The 19,665-nt window shown below is 61.1% G+C and overlaps 2 protein-coding genes across 7 annotated transcripts; both read left to right on the top strand.

The window, feature by feature from the left end:
- Positions 1-630: 630 nt before the first annotated feature.
- Positions 631-10,605, top strand: TDRKH (tudor and KH domain containing). Its single transcript, XM_058042648.1, has 12 exons — positions 631-915; positions 2,085-2,191; positions 3,767-3,962; positions 5,227-5,369; positions 5,450-5,848; positions 6,922-7,010; positions 7,094-7,286; positions 8,356-8,528; positions 8,609-8,673; positions 9,620-9,759; positions 9,957-10,025; positions 10,112-10,605. The coding sequence occupies exons 1-12, from the start codon at positions 795-797 to the stop codon at positions 10,214-10,216; spliced, it is 1,800 nt and encodes a 599-aa protein (XP_057898631.1). The 5' UTR covers positions 631-794; the 3' UTR covers positions 10,217-10,605.
- Positions 10,606-10,753: 148 nt separating this feature from the next.
- On the top strand, positions 10,754-18,561 carry MRPL9 (mitochondrial ribosomal protein L9). 6 transcript variants are annotated; one of them, XM_058042885.1, is made up of 8 exons: positions 10,784-10,921; positions 12,083-12,242; positions 13,507-13,631; positions 15,052-15,102; positions 15,194-15,295; positions 16,135-16,218; positions 17,932-18,075; positions 18,538-18,561. In XM_058042885.1, the coding sequence occupies exons 1-7, from the start codon at positions 10,799-10,801 to the stop codon at positions 18,061-18,063; spliced, it is 777 nt and encodes a 258-aa protein (XP_057898868.1). In that variant the 5' UTR covers positions 10,784-10,798; the 3' UTR covers positions 18,064-18,075; positions 18,538-18,561. The 6 variants fall into 6 exon arrangements, with proteins under 6 accessions (XP_057898870.1, XP_057898868.1, XP_057898866.1 ...); XM_058042883.1 differs by lacking the exon at positions 18,538-18,561 and adding an exon at positions 18,308-18,416 and having other exon boundaries at positions 17,932-18,096; XM_058042884.1 differs by lacking the exon at positions 18,538-18,561 and adding an exon at positions 18,308-18,416.
- The last annotated feature ends 1,104 nt before the right edge of the window (positions 18,562-19,665 follow it).

Consider the following 19,665-nt stretch of genomic DNA (forward strand, 5'->3'; position numbering starts at 1 on the left):
CCACCCAGGCACCTGCCGGGAATGCGGCGGCGTTTGAGGGCAATAAAGGCATTTTTGGGGACCGCGCGTCCGTGGGCTCCGTTACGGGGACACGCGGGGACACCGGGAGCGGCGTTAGAGCCCCGCCACGCTCAGCGCTCCGAGTTTCTATAGGCTGTTGTGCCTGTCACTCAAATTAGGAGGCGGGGATTTGGATTTTCTGGCTCGCTGATTGGTTTGTCTCCCCGCTACTCGCCGCTGATTGGCTGCTTTATTCCCGTTGTTTCCCGCCCCCGCATGTGGGAGGTCTCGCGGGATTGGCCGCTGCTCCGCAGGCGCTGATTGGGTGGGAGCGGTGTGGGGCCGGGCTGTGATTGGCTGGGAGGGGAGGAGCCGCGATGTGATTGGTGGAGAGCGGCAGGAGGCGTGACCAGCGGCGGGGCGCGGGAGGCGGCGGCGGCACCGGGGCTGCACCGGGCCCGAACCGGGGCCGGGCCCGAACCGGGGCCTTTCAGGGCCGGGCTGGGCCGAGCCGGGGTCGCTGCGGGGCTGGGGAGCGGCCCTGGCACCTGCAGGTACCGTGGGACCACCGGGGGGGCGCGGCCGAGGCGGCTGCCGGGGCTCCGCTGCCGCTGCACCGGGCCCGGGGCCTGCACCGGCGCGCCCGGAGCCGAGCCCTCCGTGAGGGGGCGGGTGGGGAGTCCCCGGGGTGGGGGTGCAACGCGGCCCGGCCGCACCGGGAGCTCCCGGTGGGCTCCCGGTAACCCCCGGTAACCCTCCGGTAAAGCCCGGTAAAGCCCCGTCCGCAGCCGGCCATGGCGGGACGGGGCCCCGTGCACAGCCTGAGCAGCCTGCAGAAAACCGCCCTGCTGCTGGGCGTCCCAGCCGCCGCCACCGTGCTCTACATCCTGTACCGGCGCTACCGGGAGAGCCGAGGTGGGTCCGGGTCTCACACCGGGGCCTGGCCTGGCCCCCCCGGGACCACCGGGAGCTCACTCGGGGTCCTCTGTGGGGAGCGGGAGCCCGCGGGAGCCGCTTGGCCCGCCGGGAATTGCCTTGTGAGCTCCTCCCTGTCCCTTGGGGACACCCTGGGGACCTTTGGGGACACCTTGGGGACACCATGGGGACACCCCTGGGGACACCCTGGGGACACCTTGGGGACACCTTGGGGACACCATGGGGACATTGTGGGGACCCTTTGGGGACACCTTGGGGACACCTTGGGGACACCCCTGGGGACACCCCTGGGGACACCCTGGGGACACCTTGGGGACACCTTGGGGACACCATGGGGACACCCTGAGGACCCTTTGTGGACACCAGGGGAACTTGGGGACCTTTGGGGACAGCCTTGGGGACACCGTGGGGATATCGTGGGGACCCTTTGGGGACACCCTGGGGACCATTTGGGGACACTCTTGGGGACCCTCTGGGGACACCCTGGGCACCCTTTGGGGACACCGTGGGGACCCTTTGGGGACACCCTGGGGACACCCTGGGGACACCCTGAGGACCATTTGGGGACACCAGGGGAACTTGGGGACCTTTGGGAACACCTTGGGGACACCCTGGGGACACCAGGGGAACTTGGGGACCTTTGGGGAGACCCCTGGGGACACCCTTGGGGACACCCTGGGGACACCCTGGGGACACTTTGTGGACAGCAGGGGAACTTGGGAACCTTTGGGGACACCCTTGGGGACACCGTGGGGACATCATGGGGACCCTTTGGGGACACTCTTGGGGACCCTCTGGGGAAACCCTGGGCACCCTTTGGGGACACCCTTGGGGACATCGTGGGGACCCTCTGAGGACACTTTGGGGACACCCTGGGGACCCTTTGGGGACACCTTGAAGACTCCCTGGGGACCCTCTGGGGACACTTTTGGGACACCCTGGGGACCCTTTGGGGACACCTTGGGGACCTTTTGGGGACACCTTGAAGATTCCCTGGGGACACTCTGGGGACACTTTTGGGACCCCAATGGGAAGTGCCTTCTTCCCCATGGAATTCCCTGTGCCCCGTTTGTCACCCCCGTCCCCGGGGATGTCCCCACCCCTCGGTGTCCCCTCGGTGACCCGGCCGTGTCCCCGTGTCCCCTCAGAGGCGCAGGTGACACTGGTGGCAGACGAGGGGCTGGAGGTGACGCTCAGGGTGCCCCGCACGGCCCTGAAAGTGCTGATCGGCCGCCGGGGGGCCACCATCAACCAGGTGGGGACACTGGGGGGACTGGGAACACTGGGGGGACTGGGAGGGCTGGGGGAACTGGGAACTGGGGGAACTGGGAACTGGGGGAACTGGGAACACTGGGGGGACTGGGAACTGGGGGAACTGGGAACACTGGGGGAACTGGGAACACTGGGGGGACTGGGAACACTGGGGAACTGGGAGCACTGGGGGAACTGGGAACACTGGGGGAACTGGGAACTGGGGGAACTGGGAACACTGGGGGAACTGGGAACTGGGGGAACTGGGAACACGGGGAACTGGGAGGGCTGGGAGCACTGGGGGAACTGGGGGAACTGGGAACACTGGGGGAACTGGGAACACTGGGGGGACTGGGAACACTGGGGGGACTGGGATGGGGAACTGGGGGGACTGGGAACTGGGAACACTGGGGGAACTGGGAACTGGGGGAACTGGGAACACTGGGGGCGGCACTGGGGATACTGGGAACACTGGGGGAACTGGGAGTGCTGGGGGAACTGGGAACACTGGGAGTGCTGGGGGAACTGGGAACACTGGGAGGGCTGGGGGGACTGGGAACACTGGGAGGGCTGGGAGTGCTGAGAACACTGGGAGTGCTGGGAACTGGGAACACTGGGGGTGCTGGGGAACTGGGGGAATTGGGAGCGATGGGGGACTGGGAGTGCTGGGGGAACTGGGAACACTGGGAGCGCTGGGAGGGCTGGGGGCAGCACTGGGGATTCTGGGAGTGCTGGGGGAACTGGGAGTGATGGGGGACTAGGAGTGCTGGGGGAACTGGGAACGCTGGGAGTGCTGGGGAAATGGGGGAACTGGGAACACTGCGAGGGCTGGGAGTGCTGAGAACACTGGGAGTGCTGGGAACTGGGGGAACTGGGAACACTGGGGGAACTGGGAGTGCTGGGGAAACTGGGGGGACTGGGGCAGCTGGGAACGCTGGGAGTGCTGGGGGCACCGGTAGTATGGGGAGCACTGGGAGCACTGGAGATACTGGGGGAACTGGGAGCACAGAAAGCACCAGGAGTGCTGGGAGAACTGGGAGCACCAGGAGCTCAGAGAGCACTGGGAGCACTGGGGGAACTGGGAGTGCTGGGAGTGCCAAGAGCACTGGGGAGACTGGGATGATTGGGAGTGCCAGGAGCACTGGGGGAATTGGGAGCACTGGGAGCACTGGGGGCACTGGGGGAACTGGGAATACCAGGAGCACTGGGAGTGCTGGGAACACTGGGGGAACTGGGGGGATTGGGAGCACTTGGGGCACCAAGAGCCTTGCGGGAACTGGGAGTACTGGGAGCACTGGGAGCACTATGAAGGACTGGGAGCACCGGGAACACTGGGAGCACCGAAAGCACTGAGGGAACTGGGAGTACTGGGAGCACTGGGAGTACCAGAGGCATTGGGAGCACTGGAGACACTGGGAGCACTGGGTGAACTGGGGGCACTGGGGGAACTGGGAGCACTGGGGGAACTGGGAGCACTGGGGGAACTGGGAGCACTGGGAGCACCGGGAGCACTGGGGGCACTGGGGGAACCGGGAACACCGGCAGCACCGGGAGTGCCACCTCCTGACCGTGGCCGCAGCTGAGGCAGGAGACGGGAGCGCAGATCGAGGTGGAGGAGGAGGAGGAGGAGGAGGAAGGGCAGTCGCTGGTGCAGATCTCGGGCTCGCCGGGCCAGGTGTGCCGGGCCAGGGCGGCCGTGCTGCGCATCGTGGCCGACAGCGCCCCCGTGGCCGAGCAGCTGCGCGTGCCCCAGCGGGCCGTGGGCAGGATCATCGGTACGGGGCACCCCGAAATCCTGAGGGATCCTCTATAGCCTCTGGGACACCCCAAATCCCATGGGAACCCCAAATCCCAGGGTACCGAGGCGCTCCATGTGCACCAGTGGGCCGTGGGCAGGATCATCGGTACGGGGCACCCCAAAATCCTGAGGGATCCTTCTGTACCCCCTGGGACACCCCAAAATCCTGAGGGATCCTTCTGTACCCCCCGGGACGCCCCAAAATCCCAAAGGAACCCCAAATCCCTGAGCAGCTGCGCGTGCCCCAGCGGGCCGTGGGCAGGATCATCGGTACGGGGCACCCCGAAACCTGGGGGGAGCTTCTGTACCCCCTGGGACACCCCAAATCCCAAAGGAACCCCAAATCCCAGGGTACTGAACAGCTCCATGTGCCCCAGCGGGCCGTGGGCAGGATCATCGGTACGGGGCACCCCGAAACCTGGAGGGAACCTTCTGTACCCCTGGGACACCCCAAAATCCTGAGGGATCCTTCTGTACCCCCTGGGACACCCCAAAACCTGGAGGGAACCTTTTGTACCCCCTGGGACACCCCAAATCCCAAAGGAACCCCTCCATAGCCACAGGGACACTCCAAATTCCAGGGTACCGAGGAGCTCCATGTGCCCCAGCGGGCTGTGAGCAGGATCATCGGTACGGGGCACCCCAAAACCTTGGGAGAGCCCCAATCCCCGAACTCCCCATCCCCAAACCCCCTTTCCCTAGCCCTCATTCCCTCCATAACCACAAGGACACCCCAAACCCTGGGAGAACCCCAATCCCAAACCCCCTTTCCCAGCCCTCATTCCCTTTAAGCACCACGGGGAACCCTCCATAGCCACAGGGACACCCCAAATCCCAAAGGAACCCCAAATCCCAGGGTACTGAGATGCGCCCCAGAGGGCCGTGGGCAGGATCATCGCTATGGGACACCCCAAAACCTGGAGGGAACCTTCCACAGCCCCAAATCCCGCAGGGAACCCTAAGCCCAGTGTGCTGAGCAGCTCCATGTGCCCCAGCGGGCCGTGGGCAGGATCATGGGAATGGGGCACCCCAAATCACAAGGAAAACCTCCTGTACCCCCAAATCCCCCGGGGAACCTTCTGTACCCCCTGGGACACCCCAAATCCTGGCTGAACCCCAACCCCAAACTCCCAATCCCCCAACCCCCTTTCCCCATCCCTCATTCCCTTTGACCCCCCCTCACCCCAAACCCCCTCTCCCCGTTCGTTCCCCACGCCGGTCGCGCTCCCGGTCGCCCGCAGGCCGCGGCGGGGAGACCGTGCGGGCCATCTGCCGCAGCTCCGGCGCTCGCGTGGAGTGCGGCGCCCACGACCCCGACGGCAGCCTGGCCCCGCTGCGCATCATCCGCCTGCTGGGCACCCGCGCCGAGGTGGAGGCGGCCAAGGTGAGCGCGGATCCGCCCTTCCTTCCCGGCTCCTTCGCCCCCCGGGACCCTCCTCATCCTCCTCCCGGTGCCGCCGGTAGAAGCTGATCATGGAGAAGCTGTCGGAGGACAAGGCGTTCCGCCGGGAGCTGGCGCAGGCGGCGGCGGCGCGGTGCCCGCGGAAGCAGCCCCTGGGCAGCCGCCGGGAGCCGCCGGTGCCGCCCGCCGGTGGCGGTGCCCCCGGGAGCGCCGGCGGGGGATGGCAGGAGTGCTGGGATGCGGAGTGGGCACCGGCGGGCGGCACCGGAGCGGCGGTGGGGAGCGACAGCGTGGAGCAGGAGGCGGAGATGGGGAGCGAGGAGCGCCGGGACGCGGGAATGGTGGAGCCCCGGGGTGCCGGAGAGGAGCCCCGGGAGCTCCGGGATAGCGGGGAGGAGCCGCCCGTGGCCAAGTTCGAGGGTGAGAGCGGAGCTGGGGCGGTTCCCGGTGGGGATTTTGGGGTGGGGATGGATTTCCTGGGGATTTTGGGATCTGGGGAGGGATTTTGGGCAGTTCCCTCCATCCCTCCAGTGCCTTTCCCAGAGGGATTTTGGGGGGTTCCATCCATCCATCCATCCATCCATCCATCCATCCATCCATCCATCCATCCATCCATCCATCCATCATCCATCCATCATCCATCCATCCATCATCCATCCATCCATCTATCCATCCATCCATCCATCCATCCATCCATCATCCATCCATCATCCATCCATCATCCATCCATCCATCATCCATCCATCCATCCATCATCCATCCATCATCCATCCATCCATCCATCCATCCATCATCCATCCATCCATCCATCCATCCATCATCCATCCATCATCCATCCATCCATCCATCCATCCATCATCCATCCATCATCCATCCATCCATCCATCCATCCATCATCCATCCATCATCCATCCATCCATCCATCCATCCATCCATCCATCCATCCATCCATCCATCCATCATCCATCCATCATCCATCCATCCATCCATCCATCCATCATCCATCCATCCATCCATCCATCCATCCATCCATCCATCCATCCATCCATCCATCCATCCATCCATCCATCATCCATCCATCCATCATCCATCAGGATTTCAGTGCATTTTGGGTAGATCTCAGTGGGTCTCAGTGGATTTTGGGTAGATTTCTGGTAGATTTCAGTGGGTTTGGGGTGGATTTCAGTGGATTTTGGGTAAATTTCTGTGGATTTTGGGTAGATCTCAGTGGATTTCAGTGGGTTTTGGATGGATTTCAGGTAGATGACAGTGGATTTTGGGTAGATTTCAGTGGATTTTGGGGAGATTTCAGTGGTTTTCAGTGGATTTTGGGTAGATTTTGGGTAGATTTCAGTGGATTTGGGGTGGGTTTCAGTGGATTTGGGGTGGATTTCAGTGGATTTGGGGTAGATTTTGGGTAGATTTCAGTGGATCTGGGGTGGGTTTCAGTAGATTTCGGTGGATTTGGGGTAGATTTCAGTGGATTTCAGTGGATCTGGGGTAGATTTCACGGATTTCAGTGGATTTTGGGTAGATTTCAGTGGATCTGGGGTGGGTTTCAGTGGATTTCAGTGGATTTGGGGTAGATTTCACGGATTTCAGTGGATTTGGGGTAGATTTCAGTGGATCTGGGGTGGGTTTCAGTAGATTTCGGTGGATTTGGGGTGGGTTTCAGTGGATTTCAGTGGAGTGTGGGTAGATCTCATTGGATTTCCGTGCTCTGGGGCTGCCCCAGTGCCCAGCCCAGATTTCAGTTTCCCTGCTGACGAGCACCTGGACGTTTACGTGTCGGCGGCCGAGAGCCCCGGGCACTTCTGGATCCAACTGCTGGGCACGCGGAGCCTGCAGCTGGACAAACTGACGGCTGAGATGGGGCTCTTCTACCAGAGCAGCCCCCCCGTGAGTCCCCTGCGTCCCCTCAGTGTCCCCTCAGTGTCCCCCTGTGTCACCTGTGTCCCCCTGTGTCCCGTCTGTGTCCCCTCAGTGTCCCCCACGTCCCAGCACTGGACAAGTTCATGGCCAAGATGGGGCCCTTCTAGCAGAGCAGCCCTTCCATGAGTCTCTTCTGTCACCTCTGTGTCCTCTCAGCGTCCCCTCTGTCCCATCTGTGTCCCCTCTGTGTCCCTCACCGTGTTCCTCTGTGTCCCAGCACTGTCCCCTCTGTGCTGCCTGTGTCCCCCCCATGTCCCCTCTTGTCCCAGCACTGTCCCCACTGTGTGCTTGTCCCCCTGTCCCTGCTGTCCCAGCCCTGTCCCACCAGGCCCCCCTGACTGTCCCCATGTCCCTGCTGTCCCCTCATGCCCCTCCCATGTCCCTTGAGTGTCCCCATGTCCCTGTGTCCCTTCCGTGTCCCCTGACTGTCCCTGTGTCCCTCTGTGTCCCCTGACTGTCCCTGCTGTCCCCTCATGCCCCTTCTGTGTCCCCTGACTATCCCCGTGTCCCTGTGTCCCTCCCTGTCCCCTGACTGTCCCCATGTCCCTGCTGTCCCCTCATGCCCCTGACTGTCCCCTGACTGTCCCCATGTCCCTCCCGTATCCCCTGACTGTCCCCGTGTCCCTGTGTCCCTTCCATGCCCCCCTGACTGTCCCCTGAGTGTCCCCGTGTCCCTCCCTGTCCCCTGAGTGTCCCTGTGTCCCTCCCCGTCCCCTGCTGTCCCCTGAGTGTCCCCGTGTCCCTCCCCATCCCCTGAGTGTCCCCGTGTCCCTGCTGTCCCCTGAGTGTCCCCGTGTCCCTGCTGTCCCCTGAGTGTCCCCGTGTCCCTCCCCGTCCCCTGAGTGTCCCCGTGTCCCTCCCCATCCCCTGATGTCCCCGTGTCCCTGCTGTCCCCTGATGTCCCCGTGTCCCTGCTGTCCCCTGACTGTCCCTGTGTCCCTCCCCATCCCCTGAGTGTCCCCGTGTCCCCGTGTCCCTGCTGTCCCCTGAGTGTCCCCGTGTCCCTCCCCATCCCCTGATGTCCCCGTGTCCCCAGGTGCCGCCCCCGTCCGTGCAGCCCGGTGCCATCGTGGCGGCGCCGTACCTGGACGATGGCGAGTGGTACCGGGCGCGGGTGTTGGGGACACTGGACAACGGCCACCTGGACCTGTACTACGTGGACTTTGGGGACAACGGGCAGGCGCCCCCCGAGGCCCTGCGCGCCCTCAGGTGTGCGGGGGGTGGCACCGTCCCCGTGCCCCGGCGCGGTGGCCCCGTCCCCAGCGAGTGCCACCGCCGTGTCCTTGCAGGAGCGACTTCCTGAGCCTGCCCTTCCAGGCCATCGAGTGCAGCCTGGCCGGGATTGTCCCCAGCGGTGAGAGGGGGGTGTGGCACTGTCACCTCATGGGGGGGGACGGCACTGTCACCTCATGGGGGGGGGATGTGGCACTGTCACCTCATGGAGGGGGACAGCACTGTCACCTCATGGGGGGGGATGTGGCACTCATGGGGTGGGACATGGCAGTGTCACCTTGGGTGGGAGAGCACTGTCACCTCGGGGGGGGGATGTGGCACTGTCACCTTGGGTGGGACATGGCACTGTCACCTGCTGGGGTGGGATGGCACTGTCATCTCATGGGGGGGGACAGCACTGTCACCTTGGGTGGGATGTGGCACTGTCACCTCATGGGGTGGGACAGCTCTGTCACCTGCTGGGGTGGCACGTGGCACTGTCACCTTGGGTGGGACGTGGCACTGTCACCTGCTGGGGTGGGATGTGGCACTGTCACCTCATGGGGTGGGATGGCACTGTCATCTCATGGGGGGGGACAGCACTGTCACCTTGGGTGGGACATGGCACTGTCACCCTCTGGGGGTGGGACAGCTCTGTCACCTTGGGTGGGACAGCTCTGTCACCTCCTTGGGTTGCACATGGCACTGTCATCTGCGTTGGGACAGCTCTGTCACCTCCTGGGGCTGGCACATGGCACTGTCACCTCCCAAGGGTGACACATGTCCCCATCCCCTCTTGGTGTGGCACATGGCCCATCCTCAGGCCATGTCACCGCTGTCCCAGTGTGCCCGTTGTCCCAGTGTGCCCGGTGTCCCAGTGTGTCACCACTGTCCTGGTGTCACCACTGTCCTCCTGTCCCAGCGTGTCCTGTGTCACGGTGTCCCTGCTGTCACCGCTGTCCCCAGAGTGTCCCCACAGGTGGCTCGTGGCCCGAGGCCGCCCTGCAGGAGTTCGAGTGTCCCTGTGTCACTGTCCCCATGTCCCTGTGTCACTGTCACTGTGTCCCCATGTCCCCGTGTCCCCACAGGTGGCTCGTGGCCCGAGGCCGCCCTGCAGGAGTTCGATCGCCTCACGGGCTGTGCCCAGTGGGCCCCGCTGGTGGCTCGGATCTGCAGCTACGGCCCCGCGGGGCCCTGCCTGCGCCTCTACAGCCGCTGCCAGGGACAGGTCAGTGCCAGCTGCCACCAACTGCCACCCAGGGCCACCACGAATGTCCCCAGGTGTCACCACAGCTGTCCCCAGGTGTCCCCACAAGTGTCCCCACCCCTGGTGCTCCCCGTGCCACAGCCGGCTGTGTCCCCAGCTGTCCCCTCATGCAATTCCCGCCATTCCCTGTGCCCTCGCTGTCCCCGGTGTCCCCGCAGAGCCTGGACGTGGGAGCGGAGCTGGTGCGTTTGGGCTACGCCGTGCCCGGGCCGCCCGAGGAGCCCCCGGTGAGCTGCTCCCGGTACCGGTACCGGTGTCCCCATGTCCCGGTGTCCCCGTGTCCCGGGAGGGCTCATCCCACTCTTCCCGGCAGGACAATCTCGGCTGCGTCCCCACCCCGAGCCCGGTGGAGCCCGGGGACAGCCCCGGCACCGCGTCCTGCCTCAGCGTGCCCGGTGAGCCCGGCGTGTCCCGGTGACACCGTGCCCGGTGTGCCCCCGGAACGGTGTCGGGACCCCGCTGACCCCTCCCCGCTCCCGCAGCCGCCGCTGCCGTGCCCGGGGACGCCGTCACGGTGACCTGAAGCTGCCCGGTGCCACCGGGAGCCGCTCCCGGTGCCGCCATCCCGGTAACCGGAGCCGCTCCCGGTGCCACCACCGAGTGCGGTGCCCTCTCCGGAGCCCTCCGGGAGGCCACACCGACAAATCGCGGGGATCTCCGCTTGTGCCTCTTGTCGGGACGCGACACACCGGGGCCGAGGGCCGGCGGTGCCCCTTCCGTTACCGGGAGTTCCCGGTTCCCTCGCATTGTTTTGCTGTTCCGTTGCACTAATTGTGGTTCTGAGTTAATAAAGTTGAAGGTTTCTCAGCTCTCCGTTCTCGCCGCGGCGGCTCCCAACGGGAACCGGGAGCAGGCGCGCCGCGGGCAGCCCCCGGTGGGGTCCTTGCGTTCCGGTACGCGCCTCCTGCGCAGGCGCGCCGCGGGCAGCCCCGGCGAGCTCTGCGCAGGCGCAGTGCGGGCAGCGCGGGGTCCTCAGCGCCGTGAGGGGACCGGGGCCGCCATGTTGGGCCCGGGGGCGGCGGGACGGGTGCTGAGCCGGGCCCTGAGCCTGAGCCATGGCCCGGTGAGGGCGGGGGCACCGGGAGTGGCGGGGGAACGGGCCCTGAGCCTGAGCCATGGCCCGGTGAGGGCGGGGGCACCGGGAGTGGCGGAGGGTGCCTGCGGGGCGGTACCGGGGGAGCGGGACGGGCTTTGACCCAGAGCGAAGCGGCACCGGGGATGGAGGGGCCGGGGCCGGGCCTGGGGTCGGTACCGGGGGTGGCGGGACGGGCCTTGAGCCGGACCCATAACCCCGTTATGGAACCCTATAGACCCCATAGGCCCTGAAACCCTATAGACCCCATAACCCTCTTATGGAACCCTATAGACCCCATAACCCCCTTATGGAACCCTATAGACCCCATAACCCCCTTATGGAACCCTACAGACCCCATAACCCCGTTATGGAACCCTACAGACCCCACAGCCCCTGTACCGTACCCAGCCCCATAACCCCTGGTCGAGTTCCCCTCATAATGGGGCTGTAATCCCCCATTAGAGCCCCCCCAGACCCCATAACCCCCCCATTGTTATGGGAATGTTCTGGAATCCCACAGGGCTCAGAGCCCCATTCCCATGGGCACCCTCTGGGACATTCCGTACTCGCAGGGCTCAATGCCCCATCTCCATCCCATCAGAGCCTTCTGGAACGTTCTGGAACCCTGCAGGGCTCGGTGCCCCATCCCCATCCTGAGCCCCATCCCCATCAGAACCCTTTGGAACGTTCCAGAACCCCACAGGGCTTGGTGCCCTGTTCCCATCAGAACCCTTTAGAACATTCTGGAACGTTCCATGCCCACACAGGGTTTGGTACGCCATCCCCATCAGAACCCTTTAGAACCTTCCAGAACCCTGCAGGGCTTGGTGCCCTGTTCCCATCAGAACCCTTTAGAACATTCTGGAGCCCCTCAGGTCTCGGTGTCCCGTTCCCATCAGAACCTTCTGGAACATTCCAGAGCCCCACAGGGCTCAGTGCCCCTATTCCCATCAGAACCCTTTAGAACATTCTGGAACCCCTTGGGTCTCGGTGCCCCATTCCCATCAGAACCCTTTAGAACCTTCCAGAACCCCTCACAGGTCTCGGTGCCCCGTTCCCATCAGAACCCTTTAGAACCTTCCAGAACCTCACAGGTGTCAGTGCCCCATTCCCATCAGAACCCTTTAGAACCTTCCAGAACCTCACAGGTCTCAGTGCCCCGTTCCCATGAGAACCCTCCAGAACCTTCCAGAACGTTCCATCCCGCAGGCCTCGGTGGTGGTGGAGCGCGTGTGGCCGGTGCCGCTGGGCCGGGCAGGAGCCGCTCCCCGGCTGCACCCGCGGCGACACCGGGTGTACCGAGTGCTGAGGGACGGCAAACACCAACCCCGGGGGGACATGGAGCTGCTGCTGAGCCGGGCCGTGCAGGGTGAGTGGGGGGCTCATTCCTTGGGTCTGGGGGGGCTCATTCCCTTGGGGTGCCTCATTCCCTGGGTCTGGGGGTGCCTCATTCCCTTGGGGTGCCTCATTCCCTGAGTCTGGGGGGCCTCATTCCATTGAGTCTGGGGGGCCTCATTCCCTGAGTCTGGGGGGCCTCATTCCCTGGGGTGCCTCATTCCATTGGGTTTGGGGGTGCCTCATTCCTTGAGTCTGGGGTGCCTCATTCCCTTGGGGTGCCTCATTCCATTTGGTCTGGGGGTGCCTCATTCCCTGAGTCTGGGGGTGCCTCATTCCCTGGGTCTGGGGGGCCTCATTCCCTGGGTCTGGGGGGCCTCGTTCCATTGAGTCTGGGGGGCCTCATTCCCTGAGTCTGGGGGGCCTCATTCCCTGGGTCTGGGGTGCCTCATTCCTTGGGTCTGGGGGTGCCTCATTCCCTGAGTTTGGGGGCCCTCATTCCTTGGGTCTAGGGGGGCTCATTCCATTGGGGTGCCTCATTTCCTGAGTCTGGGGGTGCCTCATTCCTTTGGGTCTGGGGGTGCCTCATTCCCTGAGTCTGGGGGTGCCTCATTCCCTGGGTCTGGGGGTGCCTCATTCCCTGAGTCTGGGGGTGCCTCATTCCCTGGAAATTCCTCATTCCCTGGGTCTGGGGGGACCTCATTCCCTTGGGGTGCCTCATTCCCTTGGGGTGCCTCATTCCTTGGGTCTGGGGGTGCCTCATTCCCTGAGTCTGGGGGTGCCTCATTCCATTGGGTCTGGGGGTGCCCCATTCCCTGAGTCTGGGGGTGCCTCATTCCTTGGGTCTGGGGGTGCCTCATTCCTTGGGTCTGGGGTGCCTCATTCCCTGGGTCTGGGGTGCCTCATTCCCTGAGTCTGGGGGGGCCTCATTCCCTGGGTTTGGGGGTCCCTCATTCCCTGGAAATTCCTCATTCCCTGGGAATCTGGAAATTCTGTGTGCCCTTCCTGGGAATGGGATTTTTGACCCTCCAATCCCAACAATTCCCTGAAATTTCTCTTTTAATTTCCTGGAATTTTATATCAAATTTACACCCCTTGGGCTGGACTCCCCAGGCTGCTGTAGGAGCTGGGATTTTTCCAGCATTCCCAGCTGACTTTTGACTCCACAATCCCAACAACTCCATGGAATTTCTATTAAATCTCTGGAATTTAACCCCCTTGTGATGGATCCAGACCCCTGCCATGGGAGTTGGGATTTTCCAGCATTCCCAGCTGACTTCTCCCCATTTTCCTGGCAGACCTGGGCAGCCGTGGGGACGTGGTGAGGGTGAAGAAGAGCCTGGGCAGGAACAAACTGCTGCCCCAGGGCCTGGCTGTGTACCCATCCCCGGAGAACCTGCACCTCTTCCAGCAGGAGAAGGAGGTCAGCAGGATCTTGGAAAAGCAGCAATTGGGGTTTGGAGGATCTTTGGGATCATCCCACACCATTTTTTTGGGGTTTTTTTGGGGGTGGGAGGTGCTGGTTTATTTAGGAGTGTGATCCCAAGGTGAGCCTGGAGCCATAAAAAATTCCTGCTCAGGAGGGTTTGGGATGAGGGGAGAACTGTCCTGGCATTGCCAAGGGATGATTCCTTCCCTTTTATCCTTCTCCATCCTTGGGTTTTTCCATTTTATCCTCCTCAATCCCTCTTTATTCCCACTTTTCCTCAATCTGTTTTCCTCCATTTCTTCTTCCAAATCCCCATTTTTCCCATTTGTCTTTCTATCTCCCATTTTCCCCCATTGTCCTTTCTCAATCCTAATTTCCCCCATTTTCTCCCCTCAATCCCGTTTTTCCCTTTTTTGTTTCCCAAATCCTTTTTATTCCCCTATTTTTTCCCATTTTCCTTCCTAAATCCCATTTTTCTTCTCTTTCCTCCTAAATCCCATTTTCCCCCATATTTCCCCCATTTCCCAATCCCATCCCCCCTAATTCCATTTTTCCCATTTCCCCAATTTTCCCCCATTTTCCCCCATTTCCCCTCCATATTTCCCCCACATTTTTCCCCGTTTTCCCCCCATTTCCCCAATCCCATCCCCCCTAAATCCCATTTTCCCCCACATTTCCCCCATTTTCCCCCACATTTCCCCCATTTCCCCCCATATTTCCCCCATTTTCCCCCATTTCCCCTCCATATTTCCCACACATTTTTCCCCATTTTCCCCATATTTCCCCCATATTTCTCCCCCCATATTTCCCCATTCCCAATCTCATCCCCGCTAATCCCTTTTCCACCATTTCCCCTCCTAAATCCCATTTTCCCCCATTTTCCCCCATTTCCCCTCCATATTTCCCCCATATTTCTCCCATATTTCCCCCATTTCCCAATCCCATCCCCCCTAATCCCATTTTCCCCATTTTCTCCCCTCAACCCCCATTTCCCCCATATTTCCCCCCATTTTCCCCCATTTCCCCTCCATATTTTCCCCACATTTTCCCCCATTTTCCCCATATTTCCCCAATATTTCCCCCATTTCCCAATCCCATCCCCCCTAAATCCCATTTTCCCCCATATTTCCCCCACATTTTCCCCATTTTACCCCATTTTCCCCATTTCCCCCCATATTTCCCCCAATTTTTCCCCTTCTTCCCCATATTTCCCCCATATTTTCCCCATTTTCCCCCCATTTCCCCTCCATATTTCCCCCACATTTTCCCCATTTTTCCCTCATTTTTCCCCCATTTTCCCCCATATTTCCCCCATATTTCCCCCATATTTTCCCCATATTTCCCCCATATTTTCCCCATATTTCCCCTCATATTTCCTCATTCCCACCCCCTAACCCCATTTCCTTCCCCCCAGCAGGCTCAGCAGGGGAAGCTGGAGGAGCCCCAAACCCAGAGCGGGCAGAAGGTGAGCAGGAATCCCCCACCCCAAAAACCCCAAAAAAAACCCCAAAACCCCAGGATTTCCCCCGTTCCTAAATCCCTTTTCCCCTTTTCAGACCCTGGAGTTCCTGAGGCGCTGCCGCCTCCAGGTGGGGATGAAGAACAACGTGAGCTGGGAGCTCAGCCCCGACATCGTGGCCAGGCACTTCCTCAAAAATGTGAGAGAATTTGGGGGGTTTTTGGGATTTGAGGGGTTTTTGGGATTTCCGGGGTCAAATCCCAGAATTTGGGGTCGTTCCTGAAGGATTTGGGGGGGTTCAGGCCAGCCCTGCTCCCAGGATTTGTGGCGTTTTGGGATTTGTGGTGTTTTGGATTTGTAGATGTTTTGGGATTTGGGGGTTTTTGGGATTTGGGGGGTTTTTGGATTTCCAGGGTCAAATCCCAGAATTTGGGGTCGTTCCTGAAGGATTTGGGGGGGTTCAGGCCAGCCCTGCTCCCAAATTTGGGGGGCAATTTCTGGGTTTTGGGGCCATTCCTGGGATTTGGGGTGGCTCCCTGGTTTTGGGGTTATTCTGGGGCTTTGGGATTATTGCCATGTTTTGGGGCTGTTCCTGAGATTTGGGGCCATTTCCAGGATTTGGGGCCATTTCTGGGGTTTGGGATCATTCCCGTATTTTGGGGCCATTTCTTAGACTTGGGGCCATTTCTGGGTTTTGGGATCATTCCCATGTTTTGGGATTTGGGGTCATTCTGGGTTTTGGAGCCATTCCTGGGATTTGGGGTGGCACCCCAGGGTTTGGGTGGCACCCCAGGGTTTGGGTGGCACCCCCGGGTTTGGGTGGCACTCCAGGGTTTGGGTGGCGCCCCAAGGTTTGGGTGGCACCCCAGTGTTTGGGGATGCACCCCAAGGTTTGGGTGGCACCCCAGGGTTTGGGTATCACCCCCGGGTTTGGGTGGCACCCCAGGGTTTGGGTGGCACCCCAGGGTTTGGGGTATCACCCCAGGGTTTGGGTGGCACCCCAGCATTCGGGGCCGTGCCCGTTCTCTCCCGTGCCAGCTCGGGGTGTTCGTGCCCCCCCACGCCCTGCGGCTGCCACCGGAGCCCATCACACGCTGGGGACACTTCTGGTGTGACGTCACGGTGAGGGGACACGGGGACAGAGGGGACCCCCTGCACCCCATTTCCCCCCCCTTCCTCCCCATTTCCCCCAATTTCCCCCCCATTTCCCCCTCATTTCCTCCCCATTTCCCCCCAATTTCCTTTCCACTTTCTCCCTGTTTTCCCCTCATTTCCACCCCATTTTCCTCTCCCATTTCCTCCCCTTTTCCTTCCCACTTTCCCCTCATTTCCACCCTATTCCCCCCTCATTTTCTCCCCATATTCCCCAATCCCCACTCTCAATTTCCCCCTCCCTCCCACCCCATTTCCCCCTCATTTCCTCCCCGTTTCCCCTCAATTCTTCACCATTTCCCTTCCACTTTTTCCCTATTTCCCCCTTCACTTCCACCCCATTTTCCTCTCCCATTCCCCCCTCATTTTCTCCCCATTTTCCCAACTCCCAATTTCCTCCTCCCACTTTCCCCCCATTTCCCCCAATTTCTCTTCCACTTTCTCCTCATTTCCTCCCCACTTTCCTCCTCTCCCTTTCTCCTCTTTTTCCCACTTCCTCCTGATTTCCCTTTCCTCTCACTTCCTCCCCATTTTCCTCTCACTTCTTCCCCATTTCCCCCAATTTCCCTTCCATTTTCCCCCCATTTCCCCCAATTCCCACTCTCAATTTCCCCCTCACTTCCACCCCAGTTTCCTCTCCCTCATTTCCTCCCCTTTTTCCTTCCCACTTTCCCCTCATTTCCACCCCATTCCCCCCTCACTTTCTTCCCATTTCCCCCTCATGTCCCCCAATTTCCCTTCAACTTCTCCCTATTTCCTCCCCATTTCCCCCAATTTCCTTTCCCATTTCCCTTCATTTTCTCCCCATTTTCCCGCCATTTCCCCCAATCCTCACTCTCAATTTCCCTTCCACTTTCTCCCCATTTCCCCCCTCACTCCCACCCCATTTTCCCCCAATTTCCTTTCAATTTCCCCCAATTTCCTGTCAGTTTTCCCCCCATTTCCCCAAATCCCCACTCCCAATTTTCACTTTCCCCTCTTTCCCTTCCCCATTTCCAGCTGATTTCCCCCATTTTCCTCTCCCTCTTCCCCCATCTCCCTCCAGCTGGGAACATTGGGGTGCTTTGGGGGGTTTTGGGGTGATCCTGGGGGGTTTTGGGGTGATCCTGGGGGGTTTTGGGGTCTCCTGGGGGGTTTTGGGGTGTCCTGGGGCTGCTTTTGGGGTTCCCATGTGAACGGTTTGGACACAGTGCAGGTACCCATGGCCGTGGTGCACCAGGGCTGTTTTGGGATGTTTTTGGGGTGCTTTTGGGGTTTTTTTGGGGTGTTTTTGGAGTGGCTGAGGTGTTTTTGGGGTGACTGAGGTGACTGAGGTGTTTTTTGTTTTTTTGGGGTGACTGAGGTGTTTTCGGGTGCGTTTGGGGTGTTTTAGGGTGACTGAGGTGTTTTCAGGTTTCTTAGGGTGTTTTTGGGGTGGTTTTGGGTTTTTTTGGGGTGTTTTTGGAGGGACTGAGGTGGTTTTGGGGTGGTTTTGGGATGACTCAGGTGTTTTGGGGTTTTTTAGGGTATTTTTGGGGTGACTGAGGTGTTTTTGGGGTCCCCAGGTGAACGGACACAGTGCAGGTACCCATGGCCGTGATGCCCTGGGGTTGGTTTTGGGGTGGTTTTGGGATGGCTTGGGTGATTTTGGGGTGGTTTTTTAGGGTACTTTTGGGGTGACTGAGGTGTTTTTGGGGTCCCCAGGTGAACGGCCTGGACACTGTGCGGGTTCCCATGGACGTGGTTCAGTTCCTGCACCCCAAAACCAAACGCTTCCGCCACTGGCAGCAGCAGCAGCAGCAGCAGCTGGAGAGCAGCAGGGAGAGGCTCCTCTGACCCCCCCCCAGGGTGGATTTGGGGGTCCCCGGGGTGGATTTGGGGGTCCCCAGAATGGATTTGGGGTTCCCAGAATGGATTTGGGGTCCCCAGAATGGACTTGGGGCCATTCCTCCTCTTTAGGATCCCTCCTCATCTCTGTGGAACTTCCAGATATCTGTGAGCTCCCAGAGCAGATTTTGGGGTTTTTCTGAGCCCCCCCAAATCCCTCTGAACCCCACTCTGGTCCAGGGGGGTCCTTGAGGTGGATTTTGGGTCCCTGGGGTGGATTTGGGGTCCCTGGGATGGATTTGGGGTCCCCAGAATGGATTTGGGGCCGTTTCCCCTCTTTGGCATCCCCTCTCACCTTTATGGAACTCTTGGACATCTCTGAGTTCCCCGAGCAGATTTTGGGGTTTTTTTGAGCCCCCCAAAATCCCCCCGAGCCCCACTCTGGTCCAGGGGGGTCCTTGACGTAGTTTTGGGGTCCCTGAGGTGGATTTGGGGTCCCTGGGATGGCCAAGATTCCCCCCCACCCCAAAAAAAAAGGGAATTTTGGGATCTGAATTTGAGCGTTCTGAGTCAATTGTTTGGGGACCCACCAGGTGAGCGCTGTGTCCCCAAATTGTCACCATGGGGGTGTCCCCAGATTGTCACCACGGGATGTCCCCAAATTGTCACCGCAGGATGTCCCCAAAGTGTCACCAAGGGATGTCCCCAAATTGTCACCAAGAGATGTCCCCAAATTGTCACCAAGGGATGTCCCCAAAGAGTCACCATGGGGGTGTCCCCAAATTGTCACCACGGGGTGTTCCCAAAATGCCACCATGGGGGTGTCCCCAAATTGTCACCACAGGATGTCCCCAAAGTGTCACCAAGGGGTGTCCCCAAAGTGTCACCAAGGGATGTCCCCAGAGGGTCACCAAGGGATGTCCCCAAATTGTCACCACGGGATGTCCCCAAAGTGCCACCACGGGGTGTCCCCACAGGTGTCCCCAAAGGTGTCACCTCTCGGGGTGTGGCGGTGTCACCGGTGTCACCGGTTGGTTACCATGGCAACGGCACCATGACAGCAGCGGGGAGGACACGGCTGGGGACAGCGGGACCTGAAGGGAGGTGGCACCACCGGAGCAGGGGGTGACACCGAGGGGTGGCACCGGCCTGGGGACACTGAGGGGTGACACCGCACTGGGGACACCAGGAGACCGAGGGGGTGACACTGAGGGGGTGACACTGGTCTGGGGACGCCTCGACATGGAAGGAGTGACACCGGCACAGGGGAGGTGACACTGGGTCTGGGGACACCGGGACACGGAGGGGGTGACACTGAGGGGGTGACACCGGTCTGGGGACACCAGGACACTGAGGGGGTGACACTGAGGGGGTGACACCGGCCTGGGGACACCACGGGGGCGACACTGAGGGTGACACTGGCACACGGAGAGGTGGCACTGGACTGGGGACACCGGGACACGGAGGGGTGACACCAGGGGAGGGTGACACCACTGTGGGGACACTGAGGGGTGACATCACTGTGGGGACACTGAGGGGTGACACTGAGAGGTGACACTGAGGGGTGACACCGCTCTGGGGACACCGAGTGGTGACACCGGAGGGTGACAG

The sequence above is a fragment of the Melospiza georgiana genome, chromosome 33 (genome assembly GCF_028018845.1).
Source record: "Melospiza georgiana isolate bMelGeo1 chromosome 33, bMelGeo1.pri, whole genome shotgun sequence".
NCBI lineage: Eukaryota > Metazoa > Chordata > Aves > Passeriformes > Passerellidae > Melospiza > Melospiza georgiana.